The sequence below is a fragment of the Elephas maximus genome, chromosome 8 (genome assembly GCF_024166365.1).
Source record: "Elephas maximus indicus isolate mEleMax1 chromosome 8, mEleMax1 primary haplotype, whole genome shotgun sequence".
NCBI lineage: Eukaryota > Metazoa > Chordata > Mammalia > Proboscidea > Elephantidae > Elephas > Elephas maximus.
Genome location: NC_064826.1, coordinates 9,624,611 through 9,651,580, shown reverse-complemented (window position 1 = coordinate 9,651,580; position 26,970 = coordinate 9,624,611). Strand labels below are relative to the sequence as shown.

Here is a 26,970-nt window from a genome sequence, read left to right as displayed (position 1 = left end):
TCAACAATGGTGCCAAGATAATTCAATGGGAGAAAGAAAGTCTTTTCAACAAATGGTGCTGCAGTAACTGGATATCCACATGGAAGAAAATGAAGCTGGACTCCTCCTACCCAACGCCACATAGAAAAATTAACTCAAAATGGATCATATACCTAAAAGTAAGAGTTAAAGCTATACAACTTTTTGAAGAAAACACAGGAATAAATCTTTGAGTCCTTGGATTTGGCAGTGGTTTCTTAGATATGACACTAAAAGCACAAGTAATCAGTGAAAAACTAGACAAACTGGACTTCATCAAATTAAAATTTTTGTGCTTCAAAGGACACTATCAAAAAATTGAAAAAGACAACTCACAGAATAGAAGGACATATCTGCAAATCATATATCCCATAAGGGTCTAGTATCCAGAATATACAAACAACTGTAACAACTCAGTAATAAAAAGACAAACAGCACACTTTAAATCCTGAACCAAAACTATCTTCTGAAGTCATCTTTTCACTAAATAGCAGGTTAGCTCATAAAGTAAAGAATATCACCCTTGAGTACTGTACTCTTTTCAATAAATCATCTATACGAGGCCAAATGGTTGACAATTATTTTAAAGCATAGATGAGAAGGTTGGGGGCTTTGTGGCGGGGGGGTGAGGGGGGGCGGATGGTGAGACTAGGTTAATGGGAACGAAGCAAATGGAATGACAATGTTTACACAATACAAAGATGGTAACCAGCATCACTGAACAATGTGTGTACAAATTGTTGACTGGGAGCCTATTCTGCTGTGTACATTCTCACTAAAAATACAATAAAAATTATATATAAAAAGAAAAAATAATAAAAATGGTAAAAAAAAAAAAAAGTGCAAATATCTCAATTAAAAAAAGGGCAAAGGATTTGAATAGACATTTCTCCAAAGATATACAGATGGCTAATATGTACATAGAAAAGATGCTCGACATCATTAATCATTAGGAAAATGCAAACCAAAAGCACAACGCGATACCACTTCACGTCTACTAGGATGGCCATCGTCACAAAGACAGCAACAATTACTAAGGAGGACACAGAGAAACTGAAACCCTCACACACTGCTGGTGAGAATGTAAAACGGTGCAGTCGCTTTAAAAAGTCTGGCAGTTCCTCAAACCGCCGAAACATAAAGTTACTACGCTGTTGTCGTTAGGTGCCCGTTGAGGTGGTTCTGACTCACGTGACCCTGTGTACAACAGAACGAAACACTGCCCGGTCCTGCGCCATCCTCACGATGGCAGCTATACCTCAGCCCACTGTTGCAGCCACTGTGTCAGTCCATCTTGTTGAAGGTCTCCCTCTTTTTTGCTGACCTTCTACTCTGCCAAGGCTGATGTCCTTCTCCAGGGACTGGTCCCTTCTGATGTCCAAAGTATGTAAGATGAAGTCTCCCCAGTGAGCATTCTGGCTGTACTTTTTCCAAGACAGATTTGTTTGTTCTTCTGGCCGTTCATCATATATTCAATATTCTTTACCAACACCACAATTCAAAGGCATCGATTCTTCTTCAGTCTTCCTTATTCATCGTCTAGCTTTCACACATGCGTATGAGGCGAATGAAAACACCACGGCTTGGGTCAGGTGCACCTTGGTCCTTAAAGTGACATCTTTGATTTTTAACACTTTAAAGAGATTTTTGCAGCAGATTTGCCCAATGCAATATATATAGTTATTATACAACCCAGCAGTTCCGTTCCTAGGCATATAACCATAAAGCACTATCCCTTCCCATCTGGGCTCCAGCATATCAGGTCCAAAAGGAAGAATTTCCTAGAAAAGGATCTAGCATTGTATCCTTCACACAGAAGGCATTCAACTACATGTTGGATGAATGAATACAGAAAAACAGAGAAAATGAAGAATCTCTGGGGAATGGCTTTTCAGAGCAAACTGGTATTTTCTTCTTCTGGATAATGATAGAAAAAAAAAAGGAACCAAAGTTTGAGGAGGCAAATTTAAAATTCCTTATTTAGAGTACTACAGCCTGTTTCATCATAATTACTATCAAGGGAATCAACAGAATATTCATTATTATTCATCTGTCGGTAGGAGAAAACCTAGAGCAACTTAAAAGCGAGTTTTCTACTAAAATAGTGAGAAAAAGAAAAAGGAGAAGATTTCTGATGGTGACGGAAGTGATTTCTCTGTCTTGCTGTAAGGAAAAGACTCAAGCACGGAGAGGTCAAGACCTGCCCAGTGTCTGACAGCTTTGAGCGGTAGAGCCAGCCTTAGAATAACGGACCTCCATGCTTCTTGTTATGTGAACCTGCTGCTGTAGAGTCGATTCCAACTCACAGCGACCCTATAGGACAGAGCAGAACTGCCCCACAGCACTTCCAAGAAGCAGCTGACGGATTTGAACGGCTGACCATTTGGTTAGCAGCCGAGCTCTTAACCACCGTGCCACCAGCGCTTCATTTGTTCTTGCAACTTGTTATTGCATGTTTCTACTTCTTATAGTCAAAAGCAACTGTAATTTTTACAGAAATTCTGGATTTACCCTCTAATTTTTCTCATCTTTAGTATTTTCCAACTGTTTTTATCCTGCTTTCTGGAAGATTTCCTCAACTTTATCTTCCAACATTTATGTTTATTTATTCATCACACACGTACATACATATGTACACACATGTATGTGTATACATATACCTATATATATTTTAAATTCCACCTACAGTATTTTTAACTTCCAAGAGCTCTTTCTTGTTCTCTTGTTGCGTTTTGCCTTTTCAGTACAAACATGAGACAAGAGCGAGTGCTATATTTTCTTTTATCTTCAGTGTTAATTATAGTTATTTTCAAGTTTTCTTCTGTGCTCTGCACTCTTTGAGTTCCCTTGGACTAGCTCTGCTTTTGTCTTCCTTATTAAAAGCTTTCCTCAAATACCTGGTTATCTTTAGCCAACCATTCATACATGCGAGTTCAGGACTCTCGAATGCCCACAGAACGGTGGGTCTAAGAGGCTCATCGGCAGGGACCTGGCTTTTCACCCAAGGGCCTGCAGCTAGCTGTGGCTAGAGAGGTCTTTTCTCTTGGGCTAGTCTGTTTCCCCTGGGGAAGAGTCCTGTAATCTCCAGCCAGGCTCTGCTTCATAGTACTTCAAACGGTGGTAAGTGCAATGTTTTAACTCTTTTATATGTTTAATGTCTGTCATTCTCGTCTACCCCCGAACCCCGGCCAGAACAGAAGCTGCTTGAAGGCAGAGACCTTTGTCTGATTTGTTTATTGTTATATCCCCAGGGCCTAGAATAGTGCCACTGTCAGCAGGCTCTCAATAAATATCTGTTGAATGAATGGATGAATGATTTATGAACACTTACTGTGCATCAGGAACTATGCTATTTCATAAATATAAATTCAATTCATCCTTTAAGGACCACGTGTGTGATATCATTTTACCAACGAGCTGAGGTACAGGAAGGTTAGGTGGCCTGTCTGTGGAAACCAAGGCAGAGTTGGGATCCAAGGGCAGGGTCTGTGTGCCTCCAGAGTTCAGCTTAACCACTACACTGCACTACCCTCTACAGCGTCTCCTGCTTCACCATGTGCTAATCCTGAAACCTATGAGGTATGGACTGCTGTGTACTGTCCAAGTATGACTTTTTCATACAGTTGGTTCAATTCTGGATGTCTCATTTTGAAAAGGAACTGACCAAACATATCTAATAAAAGGTCTACAAATCATGTCACCAAGAATGGCTGAAGGAATTAGATTTAGCCTGAATGAGAAGAGCTGTTTGGGAGTGCAGTGGAGAGAAGCAATGGCAGGATAAAGGCGTAACAGCAGTGATCAAGAGCGCAGACTTCTGAGTTAGATATATGCATTTTCCCCCTTATTAGCTGTGCAGCCTTCAGCAAGTTACTCAACCTCTCTTTCTTCACCAGTAAAGCAGGGATAACAGAAACACCTAGTACCTGTGTCTAGCTCTGAGGTAACTGCCACAATTAAATAATAAATGCATTTAATACTGTGCCAGGTACAGAATCAGCTCAGAGGTTTGTTGTTGCTATTTGAAAGTTGCTGCTTTTAATGCCCCTCAGCCTTCAGACAGCACAAGGCCTGAAGTCTTGTGTGTGGAGGGCACTGAATCACTGCTAGAGTGAGACATGGCTGCTAAATCAAGTGTCTTACTTCTGAGGATAGGGAAGTCTCCCAAGACTCAGAAAACGTTGGCAGAAAAATGGCTGGTTATATTGTCTAATTCTGATTAACAAAGCATTACTATTTTCACTAGAAGTATTCGTCTCTGAATGATTCCTCTGCTTGCTCTCCTGAAACACATAAATAAAAGATGTCCTGGGACATTACAAAGTACTCTCCCTAGTGCTCACAGATACGAATTCTAGTCCTAGCAATGATATTAACTGGCAGTGTGATCTGGGGTAATCCATATGAAGGAGAGGAGGAAGAACAGAACCGTTTATTAGCTGTTATTTCCAAGTTTACATCAGAAACACAAACCTATGTTCTCAAGAAATACTGAGGATTTAACCTGCCCTTTAAGGAGTAACAAGGTTAGTAATTTAGAAATGTAGGAGTATGTCAATCTCTGCCTACAAATTGCTCACAAACGGTCACGTGATCCCATGAACGGAGAGCGATCTCCTTGTTTGACCCATGGTTACACCGGCACCAGCTTTCACAGAGAAAAGTGGTGGAGGGGAGTGCGGAGTCGTGGGGACTGTGAGCCCGACTGCCTGGATTCCGTAACAGCTCGTGAGTGGTGCAGCCCCGAGTGACTTACATAAGGAAACTCATGCCAAGGAAGTTTCTCTTGTGATTACAACAGTAACTACGTAACAGGATTAAGAACAATGACTAACCCTATAAATTTACAATCATGCTCAGGGCTTGATACAGTCCTCAAAGCACTATTAAACAGTAAAGCTAAGCAATGCTGGGCTATTTAAAGATTGCAAATTTTACCTATAAGGAAGCAGAAACCAATTTGGGGGAGGGGAGCTCATTCTGGAAAAAAAGAGGCTTTACAAATCCCGTTTTCAATATGGTAACTAGTTTGCTGACCTCCAAAACATGCTTTCTCTCTGTTCTAAAATCTTTTTTTTTTTTTAATTCAGAGTAACATTTTAAAGTTTATATAAAGACTTCCCTCTTTATTTGACATTTTCCAAATGACAAAAGTAATACATGTTATTTTGACAAGTGAAACAAAATAATATTAAGAAGTATAATAATGGCAAAGGTAATTCTCTCTTCCCTTGTCTATTTCTAATCCCAGCCATAAGATAATCAGGATAACCAAAATTCTCAGTACAAATGCTGTTAATAAATTCACTTTTTTTTTTGTTTTCAAAATTACCACGGACATGGCCCTCAGAAGCTCACCTCCAGATAGATTGATGGTGGGTTGTGCTCCCCCCCAAACTTGTCCAGCAGGGCCTCTATGTGCTCCTGTGTCAACTGGATCATCTGCTTGATGTTCCACACCTAGGAAAGAGTTTAAAAAAGAATTTAAATAAAATCACGTAGGATGTGAATTAGAAACGCTTTAATGTAGACAACTACACTGCAGGAACCGCGCACGTTCTTTGACGTTTAGCGTGTAGAGACCGCGAGATCGCCTGCTACTACAGTGGTCTTCCCTGCAACTGTTACAACACCTTTCAGGTCTTTGTCTACACTAGCAGGATACAACAGATTCTCAGTTAGTAAGGGTCCAAGTAATACACGAGTATTCAAAATTAACCTCCACCTTCCCAGGTCCACTGCTGCTTATGGTGGGGTGTGCATCCATTCGCTTCTCCTTTTTTACTCATGTAAAAAGCATAAATACGGCCATATGTAAAATACACGAGTACACATAAATACTTCATATACATATAAAACAGTTAACACCTGCTTTGTTTTCACTGACTATGCCTTAGTATTCTTTCCATTTATATTATACATAATATATACACACATTAATTTCTTTTTAGTGGTCACGTAAGAATTCATATGGATCTGCACTGTTCATTTCAATGGTCTTCAAAGTGCAGTGGTGACCAGGGATGAGGTGGGCATGGATAATTTTAAAAGAATCAAGTTCTAGGTCTTCACTCTTCCTAACTGATCTGCTTGAGAACTAGTTCTCTCTTCTTACCTCCCCTTTCAAAATCACCATTCCCCATTGTCATGGATTGAATCATGTCCCCCAAAATGTCTGTCAATTGGCTAGGCCATGATTCCCTGTATTGTGTGACCGTCTACCATTTTGTCATCTGATTTGATTTTCCTACCTGTTGTAAATCCTATCTCTATGATGTTGATGAGATGGGACTGGCGGCAGTTATGTAAATGAGGCAGAACTAAGCCTACAAGATTGGATTGTGTCTTCAGCCAATCTCTTTAGAGATATAAAAGAGAGAAGCGAGCAGAGAGACAAGCGGACTGCACACCACCCAGAAAACAGCACCGGGAGCAGAGCATGTCCTTTGGACCCTGGGTTACTGTGAGGAGAAGCTCCTAGTCCAGGGGAAGACTGATGACAAGGACCTTCCTCCAGAGCCGACAGAGAGAGAAAGCCTTCTCCTGGAGCTGATGCCCTGAATTTGGACTTGTAGCCTACTAGACCGTGAGAGAATAAGCTTCTGTCTCTTGAAACAATTCACTTGTGGTATTTCTGTTATGGCACTAGATGACTAAGACATCCATATTATCTAAAAAAATAAAAAAAGCAAAGTTCTTACCCATCTCAAATCCTACTAAGGTACATTGTTCTGAAACATATAAGCTCCAAGGTACCTAACAAATAGAAAATTAAGAGAAGAGAGGAATTCCCTTAAGAAAAACAAAATTTGAGGGCAGGAACTTATTTCATCAATAAATTCTTGGCCAGGCTCCAATCCTTACCCAGACAGCCTGGAATTCAGAAGTCTGGTGGTTGTTATAGAAGTACATGTTAACGTGTATTTGAAGGTAAATATGAAGTCGTAATTTTTTTCTTTGATGAAAAATGAGTCCAATTGATCTGACTGGTTTGACAGAGCGTCCTTTTCTCCACAATCTCATCAACACTGGGTATTATGAAACTTCTAAACTTTTGTCAATTTGAAGGGAGAAAGGTGATCTTGTTGTTTTAACTTGATTTCCCAACAGGTTAATAAGCATTTTTCATGTTTATTGGCCATTTGAGTTTCTTTTTTGAAAATTCTTTCCCCCTTTTATTCTACTGAGTTGCTTGTTTTTTCTCATTGATTTATACAACTCTTTCCATATTCTGGATATTAGCCCTCGTTCTCCTACAAACGTTACAGCCTTTCACTTGTTCACTTTGTTTCTTTTGTTGTGTACAGACCAGGAGCACCAGTACCTCTGGAAGCTTGGTAGAAAATGCAGGCCCCACATCCCAGACCTGTGTTTCGGAATCTGCACTTTACACCAAAATCCCATGCTGATTCGTATGCACATTAAAGTTTGAGAAGCAATTTTAGAGGCTCTCGGTTTTTCTACAATTAAATATTTCAATATTCTCCTTTATGACTCCTTTGATGATCTCTCATATCCCACCAAAATGTGAGATGTCTGCTTTTCCGTAGCCACCCTCACTCCCTAGGTGATCTCATCCAATCTTGTGGCTTTATACGACTGATGAAGCCCCAATTTTTTAATTCAGATCTGCCTTCTCCTCTCAGCTCCAGATTCTTTTTTTCCAACTGCCTATTCAACATCTGGGAACCCTGGTGGCTCAGTGGTTAAGAGCTACGGCTGCTCACCAAAAGGTCACCAGTTCAAACCCACCAGCTGCTCCTTGGAAACCCTACAGGACAGTGCTACTCTGTCCTATAGGGTCACTATGAGACGGAATCGAATCAATGGCAACGGGTTTGATTTTTTGTTTATTCAACATCTCTATGTGGGTAATTAATACCTCGTTCCTGTTGATTCCGACTCATAGCAACCCTACACAACAGAGTAGAACTGCCCCACAGAGTTTCCAAGGAGCACCTGGTGGACATGAACTGCCGATCTTTTGGTAAGCAGCTGTAGCACTTAACCATTATGCCACCAGGGTTTCCACGCAGGCATCTCAAATCTAACATGCTCAGAGACTAACCTCTGATTTTTTTCCTCCCCTCAAAAGAACTTGTTTCTCCTCCAGTGTCTTCATCTTAGAAAATGACAAACTCTATTCTTTAAGTTGCTCAAACCAAAAACTTTAGTGTCATTCTTGACTCTTTCTCACACTTGACTTCAGACACATCTCCAAGAAAAGTAGATGCAGAATCAGACCACTACTTACCTTCAGGACCACTGTCACCCTTGTCTAAGCCACCACCATTTCTCTTAGTTTATTTCAACAGTCTCTGAAGTGGTTGCTTCTGTTTCACAGCTAGAATGGCCTAGTCCCCAGAGTGATCTTTTAAAAATAGAACTTCAGGTCACATGTTATTCTTCTGTTCAAAACACCCCCAACTGAAAAAAATCACCAAGGTCCTCAACAGTCTACAAAGCATGACACGACCCAGCCTTCTGCTAACTGCCTGTTCTCACCTCTTACTGTTTTCCCTGCCACTCCCTCCTCTCCAGTCACACTTGGCCTCAATGATCTTCCCAACATTGGATCGCTGACTTAGCATTCCTTCTGCCTGGAAGGCTCTTCCCCCTCGATTTCTATAAGGTTAGCCACCTTACCATCTTCATCCATGTCTTTAATGTTACCTTTCAATAAGGTGTTCTCTGACCATCCCAAGGCAACCACCTGCCTCTCCCCAAGCACATGGAGTCAGTTTCTCCCCTTTTCTTACTGTATTTTCTCCACAGTACATGTGATCGCCTTATTATATATTTTACGTCTTTATTTTGTTAATTACACGTGTCTTCCTGACTCCCCAGTAGAACAAAAAGTCTAAGGGGGTACAGATTTCATCTGTTTTGTTTCCACTCAAATATTGGCTGGGAAAATGTTTTTCAAATCATCCCTCAAATGATACTTCATCTATGATGACTGTACTGATACCCAGGCAGAACTGCTCTGCAAGTTAGATATCCTACAGGTAATTGTGCTTTTCATGCCCAATTGCTACTTTGAGATCAGAAACATAACTAATTCATCTTTTTGTCCCCTCGTCACTTACCTTGGTGCCTTAATCATAACAGGTATCCAATTAATGTTAGAAATAAGATTTAAGCTGTCTTCAGAATATGAGGGAAAAAAACAATCCTAGTTCAGTAATTCTGTCCTTTGGCCAGAAAGTTGGGAACTCTATTACCAGAGCCTCCTTTTTTCTTTTTAAGCTCCTTAGATAAAACTCCTGCACCATTAGGACAAAGAACTATTCCCCCAAGAGGTCAGAGTGAGAAAGGAAGAAAAATAATTAGCGAGGAAGAAGGAGCATAGGCAATGGGGAGACTGAGCTGATCAGAACCAAAGTTTCCTGTTGGGGAATGAAAAGTATAAGACTGGTTACGTACGGCAGGGCCAGGCCATGAGTATCTGGAAGTGAAGTTCCTATCTCCCCCAAACAAAAGTTATTTTACATCGAAAGGACAAAGAAAAACCACAATGAGCCACAGCTGGAATTAAAGAAGGAGGGGCAGGGAGAGAAAATTCTGTCAGATTTCCCCAGAAGAGTAAGATAAAGAACTCTGATGATACTACTAAAACAGAGACACATTAAGAAACAGAACAAGATACTGTAAAGATAATGGTAGATATGTAGTTTGGGCCTTAAAATACCTTCTTGGAGAACAGGAATATCTGTTACCACACCTTAAAAAGGAAATGAAAGAATCAAAAACCTTCATGGAAGGTACTAAAAGGTTTCCTGTCCTGTTTTGATGTCTTTAGTAGACCAAAGAAATTCAAGCCAGGCAATCTTGGTGAATAACTGATAACGTCAGGTGACTTTACCACCAGCCGTTAGGTCCACCAACGGTTGAGCACTGGACTAGTAACCAAAAGGTTGGTGGCTGAAGCCCACCCAGAGGTGCCTTGGAGGGAGGCCTGATGATCTGTTTCAGAAAGGTGACCGCTGCCTTGAAAACCCTATGGAGCAGCTCTACTCATGGGGTCACCCTGAGTCAGAATGAACTCAACAGAACTAACGATTAACAAGTGACTTGACAATGGCAAAATTCCCTCTCCGAAAAAGGTAAGAGATTTTTTTTTTTTTAAAAATGCCTTGATCAAAAGCTGCCTGTGGTAAAATATAAATGCAGGCTAACCGCTCTGGAAGGAACTGAAAATCAGCTATGGCACAAGAAAACCACAGCCACCGGTCCCCTCCTTCCAAAAAAAGGCTCCAGGCTCAGATTTGTTTCTATCAAACCTTTAAAGAATATATTATCTATTACCAGTAATTAATAGGTGATAGTATGTTAATGGTTTTTAGTGCGTTAAAAGGAGCCCTGGGGGCACAGTGGTTAAACGTTCAGCTGCTAACCAAAAGGTCAGCAGTGTGAATCTACCAGCTGCTTCTGATGGGACAGTTCCACTCTGTCCTGGAGGGTTGCTATGATTTGGAATTGACTTGACGGCAACGGGTTTTGGTTTGTGTTGTTGTTAGGTGCCGTCTAGTCGGTTCCCACTCATAAAACCCTATGTACGACAGAACTAAACACTGCCTGGTCCTTGGCCACCCTCAGGATTGTCATTATGCTTCAGCCCCTCGCTGCAGCCCCTGTGTCAATCCATCTGTCCATCTCATTAAGGGTCTTCCTCTTTTCTGCTGACCCTCTACTTTACCAAGTCCTTCTCTAGGGACCGATCCCTCCTGATGACATGTACAAAGTATATGAGACAGTTCACTCTCACCATCCTTGCTTCTAAGGAGCATTCTGGCTGTCCTTCTTCCAAGACAGATTTGCTTGTTCTTTTGGAAGTTTTGGTTTAACGCATTAAAAAAGAAAATCTTCCAAATTCATTTTATGAACCCAGCAAAACCTAGATACCCAAACTTGACGAATACAGAAACAAACAAAAAACACACCCACACACACACAAAAAACCACCCACAAAATAATCCAACCTGTGGGGACAGACGTCAAGCTCCGAAATATAATCCAGTAATAATATACTAGTGTCCATTGCATCAGCCACTGCCAATTCAGAAGAGATGCTCTTCCAGATAGCGTTAGAAACCAGGAAAATCTACGGTTCAGTCTAACAAAAGATATGTGAAACTTTCCTGGAAGGAACAACAAAATAACACTCGTGTGCACAAAAGACTAGGGAGAGACAACCTCAGATGACGCTGGAGCTGAATTCCCCCCCTTTTGGTGGCTCTCAGGAAGCTGGCTCAGCAGGTCTGAGATAGCTCACTGCAAAGAAAGGCTGGTGACAGCCCCAGAGAGGAGGAAGCTTCCCCTTTGTAACAGGGCCACATCATCAACCTCACTGCTCTGGCATTATACGGGAGCCCTTTCCATGGTACCTTCCTTCTAGTTATGTCTGGCCGAAGCACACATCTACACCGGATAACACGGCTCAGGGATCGCGCATGCTCTGGTACTTCTTTATTTTTCTCCACTAAACCTTATTTTACATTTATACCACATGCTCTGTATGTGTATGTGTGTGTGTCTACGTGTCTGAGCCCCCCTTCCCTGACAGAGACCTACCTACAGACTCGATACCATAATGATGTCAAACTTTCCCAAATTAATTCAGTACAATAAACAAAATCCCAAAAGGGTTTTTTCAAGGAACTTGAAAAACAGATTCTAAAATTTTTATGGCAGCATTGCACGTTAATAGCCTTTTGACACTTTTAAAGAATAAGGAAAAGTCTGGTGTTATTAGACAGTCAAGACTTACAAAGTAATGGAACTGATACAGGGACAGAAAAGGAGACCAAAGGGACAGAACAGACGGCTCAGAAACAGAGGTGTGGGTGTTTATCTATTTGTGTTGGCATTTCAATTCAGTGGTGGACAGGATTGCTGGGATAACTGGTTATACTTTGGAAAAATGTCAAATAATCCAAAAGAAAAATGGGCAAAAGATTTATGAACAAGTAGTTCACCAAAGAGGATCCAGAATATCCAATAAATGCATGAAACCAATGGTATCATTAATAATCAAAGAAATGCAAATTAAAACAAGATACCATTTCACACCTGTGAGACTGGCCAAAAATTTTGGTCTAATAATATCAGGACTTGACAACAATGTACAGCAATAGGCATTCTCACATGCTACAGGTATATAACACAGATATCTGAGAGTAGCCTGACAACATCAAGTAAAGTTGAAGGAGTCCTGCTGGCGCAGTGGTTTAAGTGCTCAGCTGCTAATCAAAAGGTTAGTAGTTCGAACCACCAGGTACTCCGCAGAAGAAAAGATGTAGCAGTCTGCTTCAGTAAAGATTTACATCCTTAGAAACTCTATGAGGCAGTTCTACCCTGTCCTTCAGGGTCGCTGTGAGTTGGAATCGACTCAACTGGAACGGTTTTTGATTTAATAAAGTTGAAGATGTGCATATTTTATCTAGCTATTATATACTCACATATGCACAGGACACAGTCACTGTTGCAATGCTTATAACAGCAAAATACTGGAACCAACCCAAATATTCATTAAAAGAAAAACAGGCAAACTCTGGTATGTTCATATACTGAAATATATCAAAATAAAGAACTACAGCTAAATGTATCAACATGGACACATCTTGAAAACACAATATTGAGTGAAGAAAACAAGTTTCAAGATATGTACAGCTTTAAAACATGCAGTCGATGTTCTATACTGTTAGCATATGTACCCATGGCAACAATATAAAGGCATGCACGGGTATGATGAACACTAAATGCAGATTAGTGGTTACCTCTGAACAGAGAGAGAGAGAAGGGAATAGAATCAGACACAAGCCTATATGGTGCTTTATCTGTGTGCATAATTTATTTGTTTACAAAAACCTGAAGCGAATATGATAAAAGCATGATTCAACAAAGCTGGGTAATGGGTACGTGGATGTAAATTATATTTTCCCCTATACTTTTCTATATGCCTGAAATAGTTCCCAATGTGGAAGGAAAGGAGGGAGGGAGGGAGGGAAGAAAGAAAGAAAACTCAGGTGGTAAGTTAACTGGCTCCTTCCAGAAATAAAATACATTAAAGCTTCCCTTACTTTTGTGATTGTGGTGCCCCTAAAGCCTGTCTGCTCCAGATCCCTGCACCCTAGAGGACACCCAACCTATGAAGACACAACTTCTGCAGAGCCAGAGTCAGCCTTCCCATGTAGAAGAAGCCTATACCCATGTAGAGTCTCCGGGTGGTGCGAATGGTTAACACGCTTGGCTGCTAACCAAAAGGCTGGAGGTTTGCGTCTGCTCAGAGGTGCCAGGGAAGAAAGCCCCAGTGATCTACTGAAAACTAGCCACTGCAGACCCTGGGGAGCACAGTTCTACTCTGACACCCACGGGATCACCACGAGTCGAAACCAACTCGATGGCATCTAGTTAGAACCACATAAGCGTACAGCTCCCTGCCGCAAACAACTTGGTGCTTTATCCACAGAGAGGAATACACAGTCAAGAGTCACAAGACTATAAACATCCAGTAAGAGGAAAGAGAAAGATCACAATGAACAAACAGAATGGCTGGCCAAGAAGAAAATGGAAATAATGCAAGTAATAAACAAAACTTAAAAACAAAATTTAGTACTATACTCGTAGAGTCTTGCAAAGATATCATAACCTTAAAGCAAAACATTAAAAAAATTTTTTTTTTCAGTGGCCATCTAAGATACAACTATTGGTCTTTTACCATCCGGAGCAAAGGAAAGTGAAGAAAATCAAAGACTCAAGGGAGCAATTAGTCCAGAGGACTAACAGGCCCCTTGAACCGCGGCCTGCATGACCCCAAGACCAGAAGAACTAGATGTTGCCCAGCTACCGCTGCCAAGCACTCTGACTAGAATTACAACAGAGGGTCCCAGGCAGAGCGGAAGAAAAATGTCGAACAAAAAATCAAACTCACATTAAAGACCAGACTTAGTGGTCTGACAAAGACAGAGGAACCCCCGAGACTATGGTCCTAAGCCACCCTTCTGACCTGAAATGAGGCCATTCCTGGAGACTACCTTTCAGCAACCATAGACAGGCCCATAAAATAAACAATAACACCTGAAGGTAATGTTCTCCTTAGAACAATCAGTTATATGAGGTGAAAGGGTATTTGCCTAAAAGCAAAGATATAAGAAGGCAGGAAGGAATAGAAAATGAGGACAAAAAGAAACCGGAACCTAGGATGGAAATATGGAGAGTGCTGACACACTGGGGGGAATGAAATCAACGTCATGGACCACTTCAAGTACAAACCATCGAATAGGAAGCTAATTTGCTCTGTAAACTTTCACCTAATGCACGATAAAAAATTAAAAACAAACAAAAAAATCCTTAAGGAAGAAAATCAGATCAATCAACTAAGAAACACATCATAGTTCTCAAATGTATATTTTTAAATAAACCATCATACTGGGGGAAAAAAAGACTCTCTAGAAATTACAAATACTATTATTAGAAAAAAAATTTTGGGGGCAGAATGAGTAAATAACAGGATGAACACTGAAGACCATGATAGTGATTTTTAAACATAAAATTCAAGAAAATTCCCAAAGGCAGAGCAAAAGGAGATGGACAATATAAGGAAAAGAATACATCTAGGAAGTTCACAGAGTTCCCAATGAAGATAACAGGAGTAGTACAATAAGAGCATAAAAACATTTTGAGCTAAATAAAACACTAATGTTCTGGCTGGAAGGGCTCAGCAGACACAAAGCAAGCGGAGTAAAAAGACTCACATCTGGATAAATCCTACCTTTCATGATGAAATTTCAGAAATTAAAAACTGGAAAAACAAAACCCTAAAAGCTTCCTACAAAATAATTAGAATTAACTTGGTGGTGAACTTCTCACTGGTAACCTTAATGACAACGGCGCATCTATGGCCAATTGCTTTTGAGAAGAGGAAGAACAGTCTCTTCAACAAACGTTGCTGGGACAACTGGAAAAGAAAGAAGTTGGATCTGTCTCACTTCAGTAAATGGGTAAGTGATCTTTTTTTTTTTCCACATACAAAAAACTGAATGGAACTGTATTTGGGGTAGGATTTAAACTGGATGAAAATATAGATGAATATACAAAAATTAAAAATTGATCAATGACCTGAATATAAGAACTAAAACCATAAAATTCTTAGAAGAAAACATCAGCATAAAGCTTTAAGACCTTGTTATGACAATGGATATAATACCAAAAGCACCAGCAATGAAAGAAAAAATAAATTGGACTTCATCAAAATGAAAAATTTTGGGGCATCAAAGGACTTTACCAAGAAAGTGAAGAGAAAACCTACAGGATAAAAGAATATATTACCCATTTGTACCACCTAGGGATTTTTGGCCAGGTACAGGGTCAGAAATAAAAATAGGGAAGGGTTCATAGATTCATGAAATCGATAAGCAGAAAATATTCTTTGAGTCAAACTTAGAAATTCACCTCAAATGGAATAAAAAGATTTAAAAAATGTTTTTCTGGCTAAATAAGAGGAGATAAACCCTAAAGTTTCAGACAGCCTGAAAAACAAGCAAACAAACAAAACCCAAACAAATAGTGCTACAAATGCACTATTTTAAACCATTCATATGTCATGCTCTAAGTTTACTTGAAAATTCAACAACTGCTCAATGCAACTATTCAAAAGACTCTTCAGTAAGCAGGTAAGTGAATTTTTTTTTCTTCCCCACATACATAAAACTGAGCTGAATGGAACTGTATTTGGAATAGGATTTAAATCCAATGAAAATATAGATACAGATCATGTGATGCAACAGCAGCAGTACAGACTCAGGACTTTAAATTGCAAGTATTTGTGCTCATCTTCACAATAAATTGTTCCCTGCCTTTGGGTACAGTCCTTGGCCATAACTTCCTCTCACTGAAATGTCTTTTCCCAGTTGTTCCAGCTCTCCAGAACCCTGGGACCCCAGGCCAGAGCACCATGTCCCAGGGTTCTAAAATCAAACATCTGTGGGAAAACATGGTCACAAGTAGACAACTGGGAAGTCATAGCCTAGTAGGACCGTGAGCTCTGTAAAGCTGTGATCTACTTCAGGCCGATCAATGTTTTATTCCTAGCTCCTAGGTACATTATTTGGGGCCCTGGTGGCACAGCGGTTAGGAGTTTGGCTGCTAGCCAAAAGGTTGGCAGTTCAAATTCACCAGCCGCTCCTTGGAAACCCTATGGAGCAGTTCTACTTTGTCATATAGGGTTGCTATGACCTGGAATCGACTTGATGGCAATGGGTCTGGTGGGTTTTGGAGAGATACACTATTTAGCATAAGGCAGGTAGTGTTATAAGTACCAGTTGTGTGGAAATACGAACAGCTCTATATTCTGGGTAAGCTAAAGGCAGACATGAAAACACATTCCAGAGGGTTCAAAGGAGGTCAGAAAAACAATAGGGTGCAGGTAAGGTCAGACAAAGAATAGTCACCTTACTCAAGATGTGGTACTTTCTTTCTCAGCTGGGGTTTCGTGAGAGAATTACATCTAGGGCTTTGAACCAGTTCAAGCTGGTTCACTCATGGTAGACAAAGCAAAGTCAGAAGAGATCCCAATTTTTTTAAATTTGGGGGAACCAGACGATAACCACAATGGGAAAAATTACAGGCTGAAGCCCCGGAATGGCAGACTTGGAAAAGGTGTAGTGAGCCCTTTCAGGGGGCCCCGATGCAGAATATTGGATTACTGCCAGAACCACGGAGAGGGACACATGTTCAAAGTGACACAGTTAGGGCACTGCTGTTTCCTGCTCTGCTCAAAATCCTACAGTCAAGAGATCTGGTTGCTAGGCAACACATATGCTGCCCTTGTTTTCTAAGAATGAGCATTAAGTTTCTAGCAGGGCTTTGACTGTAATTTTTCCCATTCCGGTTATCGTTCCGGTTCGCCCAAATTTTAAAAATTTGGGTCTTCTGAAGGTCAAACTGTTCCAGTTTCAATTCCTTGGCCGTGACTGATCCAGGCCAGAACTGGTCTGAAGCTCTGATTACATTCTAATGCTCTAAAGCATCCATTGTAAGTACAGTCACGTGTCGCCCGTTCGGGCATCATCCAACCACATATATGTCCATGGTCTCATAAGTTATACCATATAATATGATGTTCCTACAACATCCAAATCACATAATGTCCTATTTCACAGAACGTTTCATGGATGTTATGCAACGTATGACTGTAACGAACTATCTTCTCTCCAAAACATCTAAAATCCTATTTAAAGAAAAAAAAAAAAAGAGAGAGAGACTGAGTTAAAATGTATGCTCAGTAGTTTTATGTATTTAGTAAACCCTGAAATAAAGGGCAATATTTTGTGAAGAACATGTCATGGTATGTGAACGTTTTAAGGATACAATGTCATTATACACACATTGGAAAAATATCACTTGGCTCTTTCATCTGCTTTTGCTCTTTCCCTTCCAAAAATATACTGTCAGTGTTCAAAGACTTTCAGTTTCTCCATCAATATAAGATCTCCCCAGCTTCCAATTCCATTGTCCTTGTGCCATATAGTCCACTAACAAGTTGATGATAGGAATATTATACAACACATCTTGTACCAGTTTGTGTAGGGCTGACTTTGTGCCAGGCGCTGTTTGCACACTTTGTGTATATTAACTTACTGCCTCCCACAACCTAATGAGAATGGGACTATTATCATCTGTTTTACAGATGAGGAAACAAGAGAGGTGAATACAACTTGGCCAAAGCTGCAGAGCCACTCTTACATCAGATGCCTATGACTCTAGGAGAAGCAGAAGTGTTCCATTATATATTCTAACCAAGATCACAAAGGAAGGTTAGAACTCAAAGGTAATTAAAATTTAAGTAAAAGTGGATCAATGCAGAGTCATTCCTTCACCCAACAAACGTTTAATTAATGTCTCCTTCGTGCCAGGGTTCTAGGTAATGTCCAAGAGATTACACCCATGAAGTACACTGTAGTTGAAGGAAAACAAGAACGCAACAAAACAGATTATGTCAGATGGTAATAGAAAGCTACGGGGAAAATAGAGTTGGTAAGCAGAATGGGGTAGAGGGCATTTACTAATTTTACAGAGTGGTCAAACTTGAAGGCCTCACTGATAAGATGGTATCCGAGCAAAGGCCTGAAGGGAGGGAACAAGACTGCCATGCATAACTGGTATGATAGACTGATTGCACTAATGACCCTAATTAATGGCTCCCCTATAGCCACACCTTTGCCCTATAGCTCTGTAGTCTCTTCCTATATTGACCCTCCACGTGACTTGCTTTGGGCAATGGAATATTAGCAAACATGACCCAAGGAGAGGCTTAAAATGCAAATACTAGTTTCTGCTTGTCCTCTTGCACAATTGAACACACTTGCTCTTGCACCTTGGCATCGCTATGAGAACATGCTTGGGCTAGCCTACTAAAAAGGATCTAAGAGACCTGCGGAGGAGAAACACGGAGCGCCGTGCCTTTCAAGGCCATCCTAGACTAGTCAGCCTACTAGAACCAGTACCTGGTCATAGACACAGGAGGGAGCCCAGCCAAGATAATCTTAGCCTAGAATAACTGGCCACAGACTCACGGTGGTTGTTTCAAGCATTAAGTTTTGGGGTGGTTTGTTACATATCATTATTGTAGCAATAGATAATTAATATATTGTGTTAGATAAACAGCAAGGAATCTAGTGTTACCGGATGGGGGTGAGTGGTAGGAGATCAGAGACCACAGAAGATTAATCATGTAGGATTTAAGAGAACCTGGTGAGGCTTTTTCCTTTTTTTGTGATTTAGGTGAAGGTTTACAGAAGAAATTAGTTTCTCACTAAACAGTTAATACACAAATTGTTTTGTGACATTGGCTGCCAGCTCCATGATGAGTCAATGCCTCTCCCCTTCTCCACTCCAGGTTCCCTGTTTCCATCATCCAGTTTTCCTGTCCCTTCCTGGCCTCTTGTCTTGGCTTTTGGGCTGGTGTGCCCATTAGTCTTGTATACATGATTGAACTATGAAGCACATCCCTCAAACATGTGTTCTTGTTGGCACTAAACCAAAAACAAATAAATAAATAAACCTGCCGTTGAGTAGATTTGGACTCATAGCGACTCCATAGGGTTTCCAAGGCTGTAAATCTTTACGGAAGCAGACTGCCACATCTTTCTCCGGTGTAGCCCGTCTAAGCTTTGGCTGAAGGGCAAATTTCAGAGGTGACTCCAGTCCTGAGTTAAAAGGGTGTCCGGGGGCCATACTCTTGGGGTTTCTTCAGTCTCTGTCAGACCAGTGACTCTGATCTTTTTGTGTGTGTGTTTGAATTATGCTCTACATTTTTCTCCAGCTCTGTCTAGACCCTCTACTGTGATCCCTGTCAGAGCAGTCGGTGGTGGTAACTGGACACTGTCTAGTTGTTCTGGGCTCAGTCTGGTGGAGGTTGTGGTAGTTGTGGTCCATTAGTCCTTTGGACTAATCTTTCCCTTATGTCTTCCGTCTCCTTCATTCTCCTTTGCTCCAGCCGGGATGGAACCAGTAAGATGTATCTTACATGGCCACTTGCAGGCTTTTTTTCTTTTTTTTTTTTTTTTAATTTTTGTTGTGCTTTAAATGAAAGTTTACAAATCAGGTCAGTCTCTCATACAAAAATCTACATATACCTTGCTGTACACTCCTAATTGCTCTCCCTCTGATGAGATAGCACAGTACTTCCCTCCACTCTCTCTCCTCGTGTCCCTTTGGGTAGCTTCTGGCCCCCTCTGCCCTCCCATCTCTCCTCCAGACAGGAGATGTCAACACAGTCTTATGTGACCACTTGATCCAAGAAGCTTGTTCTTCACTAGTCTCATTTGGCATAGTGGTTAGGTGCTACTAAGGCTGCTAACCGAGAGGCTGGCAGTTCAAATCCACCAGGCACTCCTTGGAAACTCTATCGGGCAATTCTACTCTGTCTTATAGGGTCGCTATGAGTCGGAGTCAACTCGACAGCGGTGGGTTTGGTTTTGGTGGTTTATTCCAGTTCAATCCCTGTCTGAAGAGTTGGCTTTGGGAATGGTTCCTGCCCCGGGATAACAGAAGGTCTGGGGTCCAATGCCGCCGGGGTCCCTCCAGTCCCAGTCTGACCATTAAATCTGGTCTTTTTACGAGAATTTGGGGTCTGCATCCCACTGCTCTCCTGCTCCATCAGGGTTTCTCTGTTGAGTTCCCTGTCAGGGCAGTCATCGGCTGTAGCCAGGTACCATCTAGCTCGTCTGGTCTCGGGCTGATGTAATCTTTGGTTTATGTGGTCCTTTTTGTCTCTAAAGCTCATAATTATTTTGTGTCTTCGGCGTTCTTCACTCCTCTTTGTTCCAGGTGGGCTGAGACCAACTGATGCATCTTAGATGGCCGCTTGCTAGCGTTTCAGACCGCAGACACCACTGTCCAAAGTGGGATGCAGAATGTTTTCTTAACAGATTTTATTATGCCAATTGACTTAGATGTCCCCTGAAACCACAGCCTGGTAAGGCATTTTAAGGACTTTGCTTTTTATTTTGAGTGCGATGGTGAGCCATCAGGGGATTTTGAGAAAACAGAAGTCACGAGCTACAAAAACAAAAACTGGTTAATTGGCTTTAAAGTTAAAAAGTTTTGTACTTCAAAGAACACCAATAAGTTTTTTAAAACACTACCTCTAGCCTGGGAGAAAAATCTGCAAATCATGTCTCTGATAAGGGACTTGCATCTAGAATATATAATGAAGTCTTACATTTAACAAAATAAAAAGATGAATAACCCAATTAAAACATGGCAAAAGATCTGACTTGATCAATAAACACATGAAAAGATGTTCAACATAATTAGCCATCAGGGAAATGCAACTCAAAACCACAATGAGATACCACTTCACATCCACTGGGATAACTATAATAAAAAAAAGTGTTGTGGGTTGAACCGTGTCCCCCCAAAAAATATACTGAAGTCCTAAACCTGGTACCTGTGAACGCTGCCTTGTTTGGAAATAGGGCCTTACAGACGTAATCGAGTTATGATGAGGTCATCAGGGTGGGCCCTAATCCAGTATGACTGATGTCCTTACAAGAGAAGAGGAGACACAGGAGGAGATCAGAATTCTTTTCCTGCAAGGCAAGAAATGCCTGGTGCTATCAGAAGCTGGAGGAGGCAAGGGAAGGTTCTCCCCTAGGGGCTCTGGAGAAAACATGGTCCTGCCAACACCCTGATTTCAGATTTCTGGCCTCCAGAACTGTGAGAATAAGTTTCTGTTGTTTTAAGCCACCCAGGTTTGTGATGATTTGTTTCAGCAACCCTAAAAACTAATACAGATTTAAATGGGAACAGGAAATTCCTAAGCCTCAAACACACTGACGATTACTTATGCTCATTTCACCCAGAAATGAACAACACCGTCATAAAAAATCTGGGATTATGTTTTTCAATTCTAACATTCGCCTAGACATTTGAAGGATTTGAAATTTCATGTTGCATTCTCTTCTTCCAGTGGATGATAAATTAAGAGAGGAAGAATTAGGAAGTAAAAACACTACCTATAAAGGAGAAATTATAACATAAATTAGGGTGGTTCTAACGATTCTGTAACATGGGACTTCTGGCGATAGTTCTGGCCACTTGGCCACGGGAAGGGCATGCTATACGGGCTGGGCCAATCATGTACTTCATCCTACTGCCCTGGGCAACTGGCTCATTTGGGCAAATGATCCCAGCCACACCAATCAGAGTCTTTCCCAAAAATATTCCTGTCATATAAGCTGTCTTGACTCTGTAGTCACATAAGTGGAAGCAAATTAACCTGGGGCTGCTTACAGCCGTGTTCCCCATCATGGGGAAAAGTCTATCTCGGCTAGAAGAAAAGGAAGCTAACACGCAGGAACAGACACAAATGAAAGGTGGAAAGAAAATACTGCTGGTGTTTGATAGCCTAAGGTCCTGCCCTGCCTGATTCCTGCAGCTCTACCTTCACTTCTGTGAGTAACCCTAGCATGTTGTTGTTGTTAGATGTCGCTGGGTTGGTTTGGACTCACAGCAACCCCTTGCACAACAGAAGGAAACACTGCCTGTTCCTGTGTCATCCTCACAATAGTTACGCCTGAGCCCACTGTTGCACCCACTGTGTCAATTCATCCCATTGAGGGCCTTCCTCTTTTTCCCTGACCCTCTACTTTACCAAGCATGATGTCCTTCTCCAGGGACTGGTACCTCCTGATAATGGGTCCAAAGCATGAGATGAAGTGTCATCATCCTTGCTTCTAATGAGCATTCTGTCTGTACTTCTTCCAAGAGAGATTTGTTCTTTCTTCTGGCAGTCATGGTATACTCAATATTCTTTGCTAATGCCACAGTTCAAAGGCATCAATTCTTCTTCAGTCTTCCTTATTCATTGTCTAGCTTTTACATGCGTATGAGGCAAATGAAAAACACCATAGTTTGGGTCAGGTGCACCTTAGTCCTTCAAGTGGCATCTTTGCTTTTTAACACTATAAAGAGGTCTTTTGCAGCAGCAGATTTGCCCAATGCAATGTGTTGTTTGATTTCTTGACTCTTGCTTCCATGGGTGTTGATTGTGGATACAAGTAAAATGAAACCCTTGATGACTTCAATATTTCCTCCATTTATCATGATGTTACTTATTGGTCCCGTTGTGAGGATTTTTGTTTTCTTTATTTTGAGGTGTAATCCATACTGAAGGCTGTGGTCTTCGATCATACTCAGTAAGGGCTTCAGGTCCTCTTCGCTTTCAGCAAGCAAGGTTGTGTCATCTGCATATTACAGGTTGTTAATGAGTCTTCCTTCAATCCTGATGCCCTGTTCTTCTTCATATAGTTCATCTTCTTGGATTATTTGCCAGCATACAGATTGAGTAAGTATGGTGAGCAGTATACTTCCCATAAAGTCCCCTTTTGGTTTAGACAGAAATCACAATTTCAAGAGTTCCTCATTGTTTGGCCTCAAGTATTTGTATCTGGACTAAACTTGGGGGGTGGGGGAAAAAGTAATCACCTTTAGGGAAATGTACTTGGACACTAGGGCTAGAAAGAAATTTTTGTTAGGTGCCATTTGAGTCAGCTGATTCATAGTGTCCCTATGTACAAAAGAATGAAACACTGCCTGGTCCTGCACCATCCTAACAATCATTACTATAGATTGAACTGTGTCCCCCAGAAATATGTGTCAAGTTGGCTAGGTCATAATTCCAATTTTGTCACAATGACCATTTTATCATCTAACATGATTTTCCTACGTGTTGTAAATCCTACCTCTATGATGGTAATGAGGCAGGATTAGCACCAGTTATGTTAATGAGACATGACTCAATCTACAAGGTTGGGTTGTGTCTTAAATCAATCTCTTTTGAGATACAAAAGAGAGAAAGCAAGCAGACAGACAGGGGGACCTTCGTACCACCAAAAAAGCAGCACCGGGAACAGAGCGCATCTTTTGGACCTGGAGTTCCTGCGCTGAGAAGCTCCTAGACCAGGTAAAATTGGACCCTTCCCCAGAACCGACAGAGAGAGGGGGAAGGTCCAATCCTAGAGCTGGTACCCGGAATTCAGACTTCTAGCCTCCTAGACTGTGAGAGAATAAATTTCTGTTTGTTAAAGCCATCCATTTGTGGTATTTCTGTTATAGCTGCATTAGGTAACTAAGACAACCCTCTACTTTACCAAGTATGAGATGCCCTTCTCCAGGGACTGGTCCTTCCTGACAGAGAATTATTTGTAGTAAAGTCTAGCAACCACAAGGGACACAGGTCTCAGACATACATATATCCAGAACACAAATCCATATTTCCCAATACAAAGACTGCCTAGTTCACTACTACAGATGCCAGTATGCAATATCCATATTTTCCAGAAGAAACTAACTCATTTAAGCTTTGAGGAAGCCCATTTTTAGCTTCACTAACCACTAGACATTTAAAAGAACTCAAGAGCATAAAAGACAGACATGCAATTGAAAGAACAGAGAAACCTAAGCATGAAGAAACCCAGATAATACAGGAAAGAGAAGAGAAATGCTTTGAAAGCAAGTAAGTGTAAATACTCTGAAGTTCTAGAGCTGTACCATCCAATGCGGTAGCCATGAGACATATGTAGTTATTTAGGTTTTAATTAATTAATATTAAATAAAATATAAAATTCAGTTCCTCACTCTCATGGGCCACATTTTCAGTGCCCAATAGACGGGGGAGCCACTGGTTATCACACTGGGCATCACACACAGCATTTCCATCACTGCAGAAAGTTGTATTTAGATAGTGCTATACGAAAGCAACAAGGAGCCCTGGTGGTACAGTGGTTAAGCACATGGCCGTTAACTGAAAGGTCAGTGGTTCAAACCCACCAGCCGCTCCACAGGAAAAAGGTGTTGCAGACTGCTTCCATAAAGATTCACTGTCTTCAAAACCCTATGGGCCTGAGAAGAACACATACTTTTGTGGTTACGAGGGGGGGAGGGAGGGAGGGTGGGAGAGGGTTTTTTATTGATTAATCAGTAGATAAGAACTGCTTTAGGTGAAGGGAAAGACAACACTCAATACATGGAAGGTCAGCTCAATTGGACTGGACCAAAAGCAAAGAAGTTTCCGGGATAAAATGAATGCTTCAAAGGTCAGCGGAGCAAGCGCGGGGGTCTGGGGAACATGGTTTGCGGGGACTTCTAAGTCAATTGGCAAAATAATTCTATTATGAAATCATTCTGCATCCCACTTCGAAATGTGGCGTCTGGGGTCTTAAATGCTAACAAGCAGCCATCTAAGATGCAGCAATTGGTCTCAACCCACCTGGAGCAAAGGAAAATGAAGAACACCAAGCCCACATGACAACTAAGAGCCCAAGAGACAGAAAGGGCCACATGAACCAGAGACCTACATCATCCTGAGACCAGAAGAACTAGTTGGTGCCCGGCCACAATCGATGACTGCCCTGACAGGGAGCTCAGCAGAGGACCCCTGAGGGAGCAGGAGATCAGTGGGATGCAGACCCCAAATTCTCATAACAAGACCAAACTTAATGGTCTGACTGAGACTGGAGGAATCCCGGCGGCCATGCTCCCCAGACCTTCAGCTGACACAGGACAGGAACCATCCCCGAAGACAACTCATCAGAAATGAAAGGGACTGGTCAGCGGGTGGGAGAGAGATGCTGATGAAGAGTGAGCTAATTATATCAGGTGGACACTTGAGAATGTGTTGGCAACTCTTGCCTGGAGGGGGGATGGGAGGATAGAGAGAGAGGGAAGCCGGCAAAATTGTCAAGAAAGGAGAGACTGAAAGGGCTGACTCAAGACGGGGAGAGTAAGTGGGAGTAGGGAGTGAGATGTATGTAAACTTATATGTGACAGACTGATTGGATTTGTAAACGTTCACTTGAAGCTTAATAAAAGTTATTATAAAAAAAAAAAAAAAAAAAAAAACCCTATGGGGCAGTTCTACTCTATCCTACAGAGTCACTATGAGTCGGAATTGATTTGACAGCAACGGGCTCCTTTTTTTTTTTTTGGTTTATACAAAACGAAGGATGTCACTTTAATGACAAAGACGCACCTACTCAATCGTCTCATCATAAGATGAAAAAAGACAGAAAAAGAATTGATGCATTTGAATTGTGATCTTGGCAAAGAATACTGACTATACCACAGACTGCCAGAAGAACAGACAAGTCAGTCTTAGAAGGAATGCAATCAGAAAACTCCTAAGAAGTGAGGGTAGAGAGACTTCATCTTGCTTACTTTGGACATGTCAACAGGAAAGACCAATCACCAGGAAAGGGTACGTTTGATAAGGCAGAGGGTCACTGAAATGAGGGAAACCCTCGCTGAGAGACTGACACAACAGCCAAGCAATGGGCTGAAACACAGCGAAGACCAGAGACGGTGCGGGATCAGATGACGTTTCACTGTGCTGTGCATGAAGTCTTACACATAAGGTCGCCGTGAGTCAGAGCTGACTGAACAGCAACCACCACCACCAACATTCTAGAGGGGAGTCCCCGGCACTGCAAACAGTTAATGTGCCTGACTGCGAACCAAAAGGCTGGAGGCTGACATCCACCCGAAGGTGCCTCGGAAAGCCTGGCGATCTACTTCAGAAAAAGCAGCCACTGAAAACCCTGTGAAACAGTTCCACTCTGACGCACACGGAGCTGCCACGAGTGAGAATCGACTCAACAGCAATTAGTATCTACAGGAACCATATCCGTTAAAAACAAACTGCATAGAGTATCATTCCTGAAATTAAAAATACCTTTGTTGAATAAACCTAATACAAGGGTTAAGCAGCAAAGTGAACGTAGCTGAAATCTGAATGGTGATTTGGACTCTAGAATATGAAGCAAAATGAAAGAGCTAAAATCATGAGTGAAGTATAACACCATACAATACAGATCTAGATGCTCCCATACCATCTAAGAGAAATTTTATGAGAATAAAATGTACTTAAGAAAATTTAATACTTTTAAAAAATAACAATTTCTCCTTTAGCAAAAAAATAAATACCTAAAAAGAAGAGAGACACAAATATAAGAGCCATCAGATTCCAAGTTCCTTTTTAGAAAAAGAAAATAATGACAGAAGACACAAAGACAAATCTCGGTAAAATATACAAAAATCAAAAGATAATAAAATACTAACTGCTCTGAGGGGGGGGAATAAAACAACCAAGAATCATAATATCATGTAACTTTTCATCAGCAACACAGGATGCTACAAGCTAGGGAAACAACATCTTCAAAGTTCTCACAGCTTTCTATATCAAAACTCATTGTACTGATATTCTGCTTCCGCTATAAGGAAATGAGGAGGTTGACAAATTCTTAAGCCAAAAAGCAACTATATAAACCTGGACAAAACTGTTAAAGACACCATTTCAGTGCTCTGGAATTCAACCGAAGGCTACTGAACTTTGGGTAAAAACATCAAGTCTGTGTGGTCTTTTTGCCTGGGGCTGCTCCCATCTCCCTT

At 41.2% G+C, this 26,970-nt stretch overlaps 1 protein-coding gene across 2 annotated transcripts in view; it reads right to left on the bottom strand.

Moving 5' to 3' along the window:
* BRAF (B-Raf proto-oncogene, serine/threonine kinase) overlaps positions 1–26,970 on the bottom strand; it is a 144,573-nt gene that overhangs the window by 80,677 nt on the left and 36,926 nt on the right. For both annotated transcript variants that reach the window (XM_049894770.1, XM_049894768.1), the window contains exon 2: positions 5,377–5,478. In XM_049894770.1, coding sequence (XP_049750727.1) covers positions 5,377–5,478 — 102 coding nt within the window. The remainder of the gene's footprint in view (positions 1–5,376; positions 5,479–26,970) is intronic.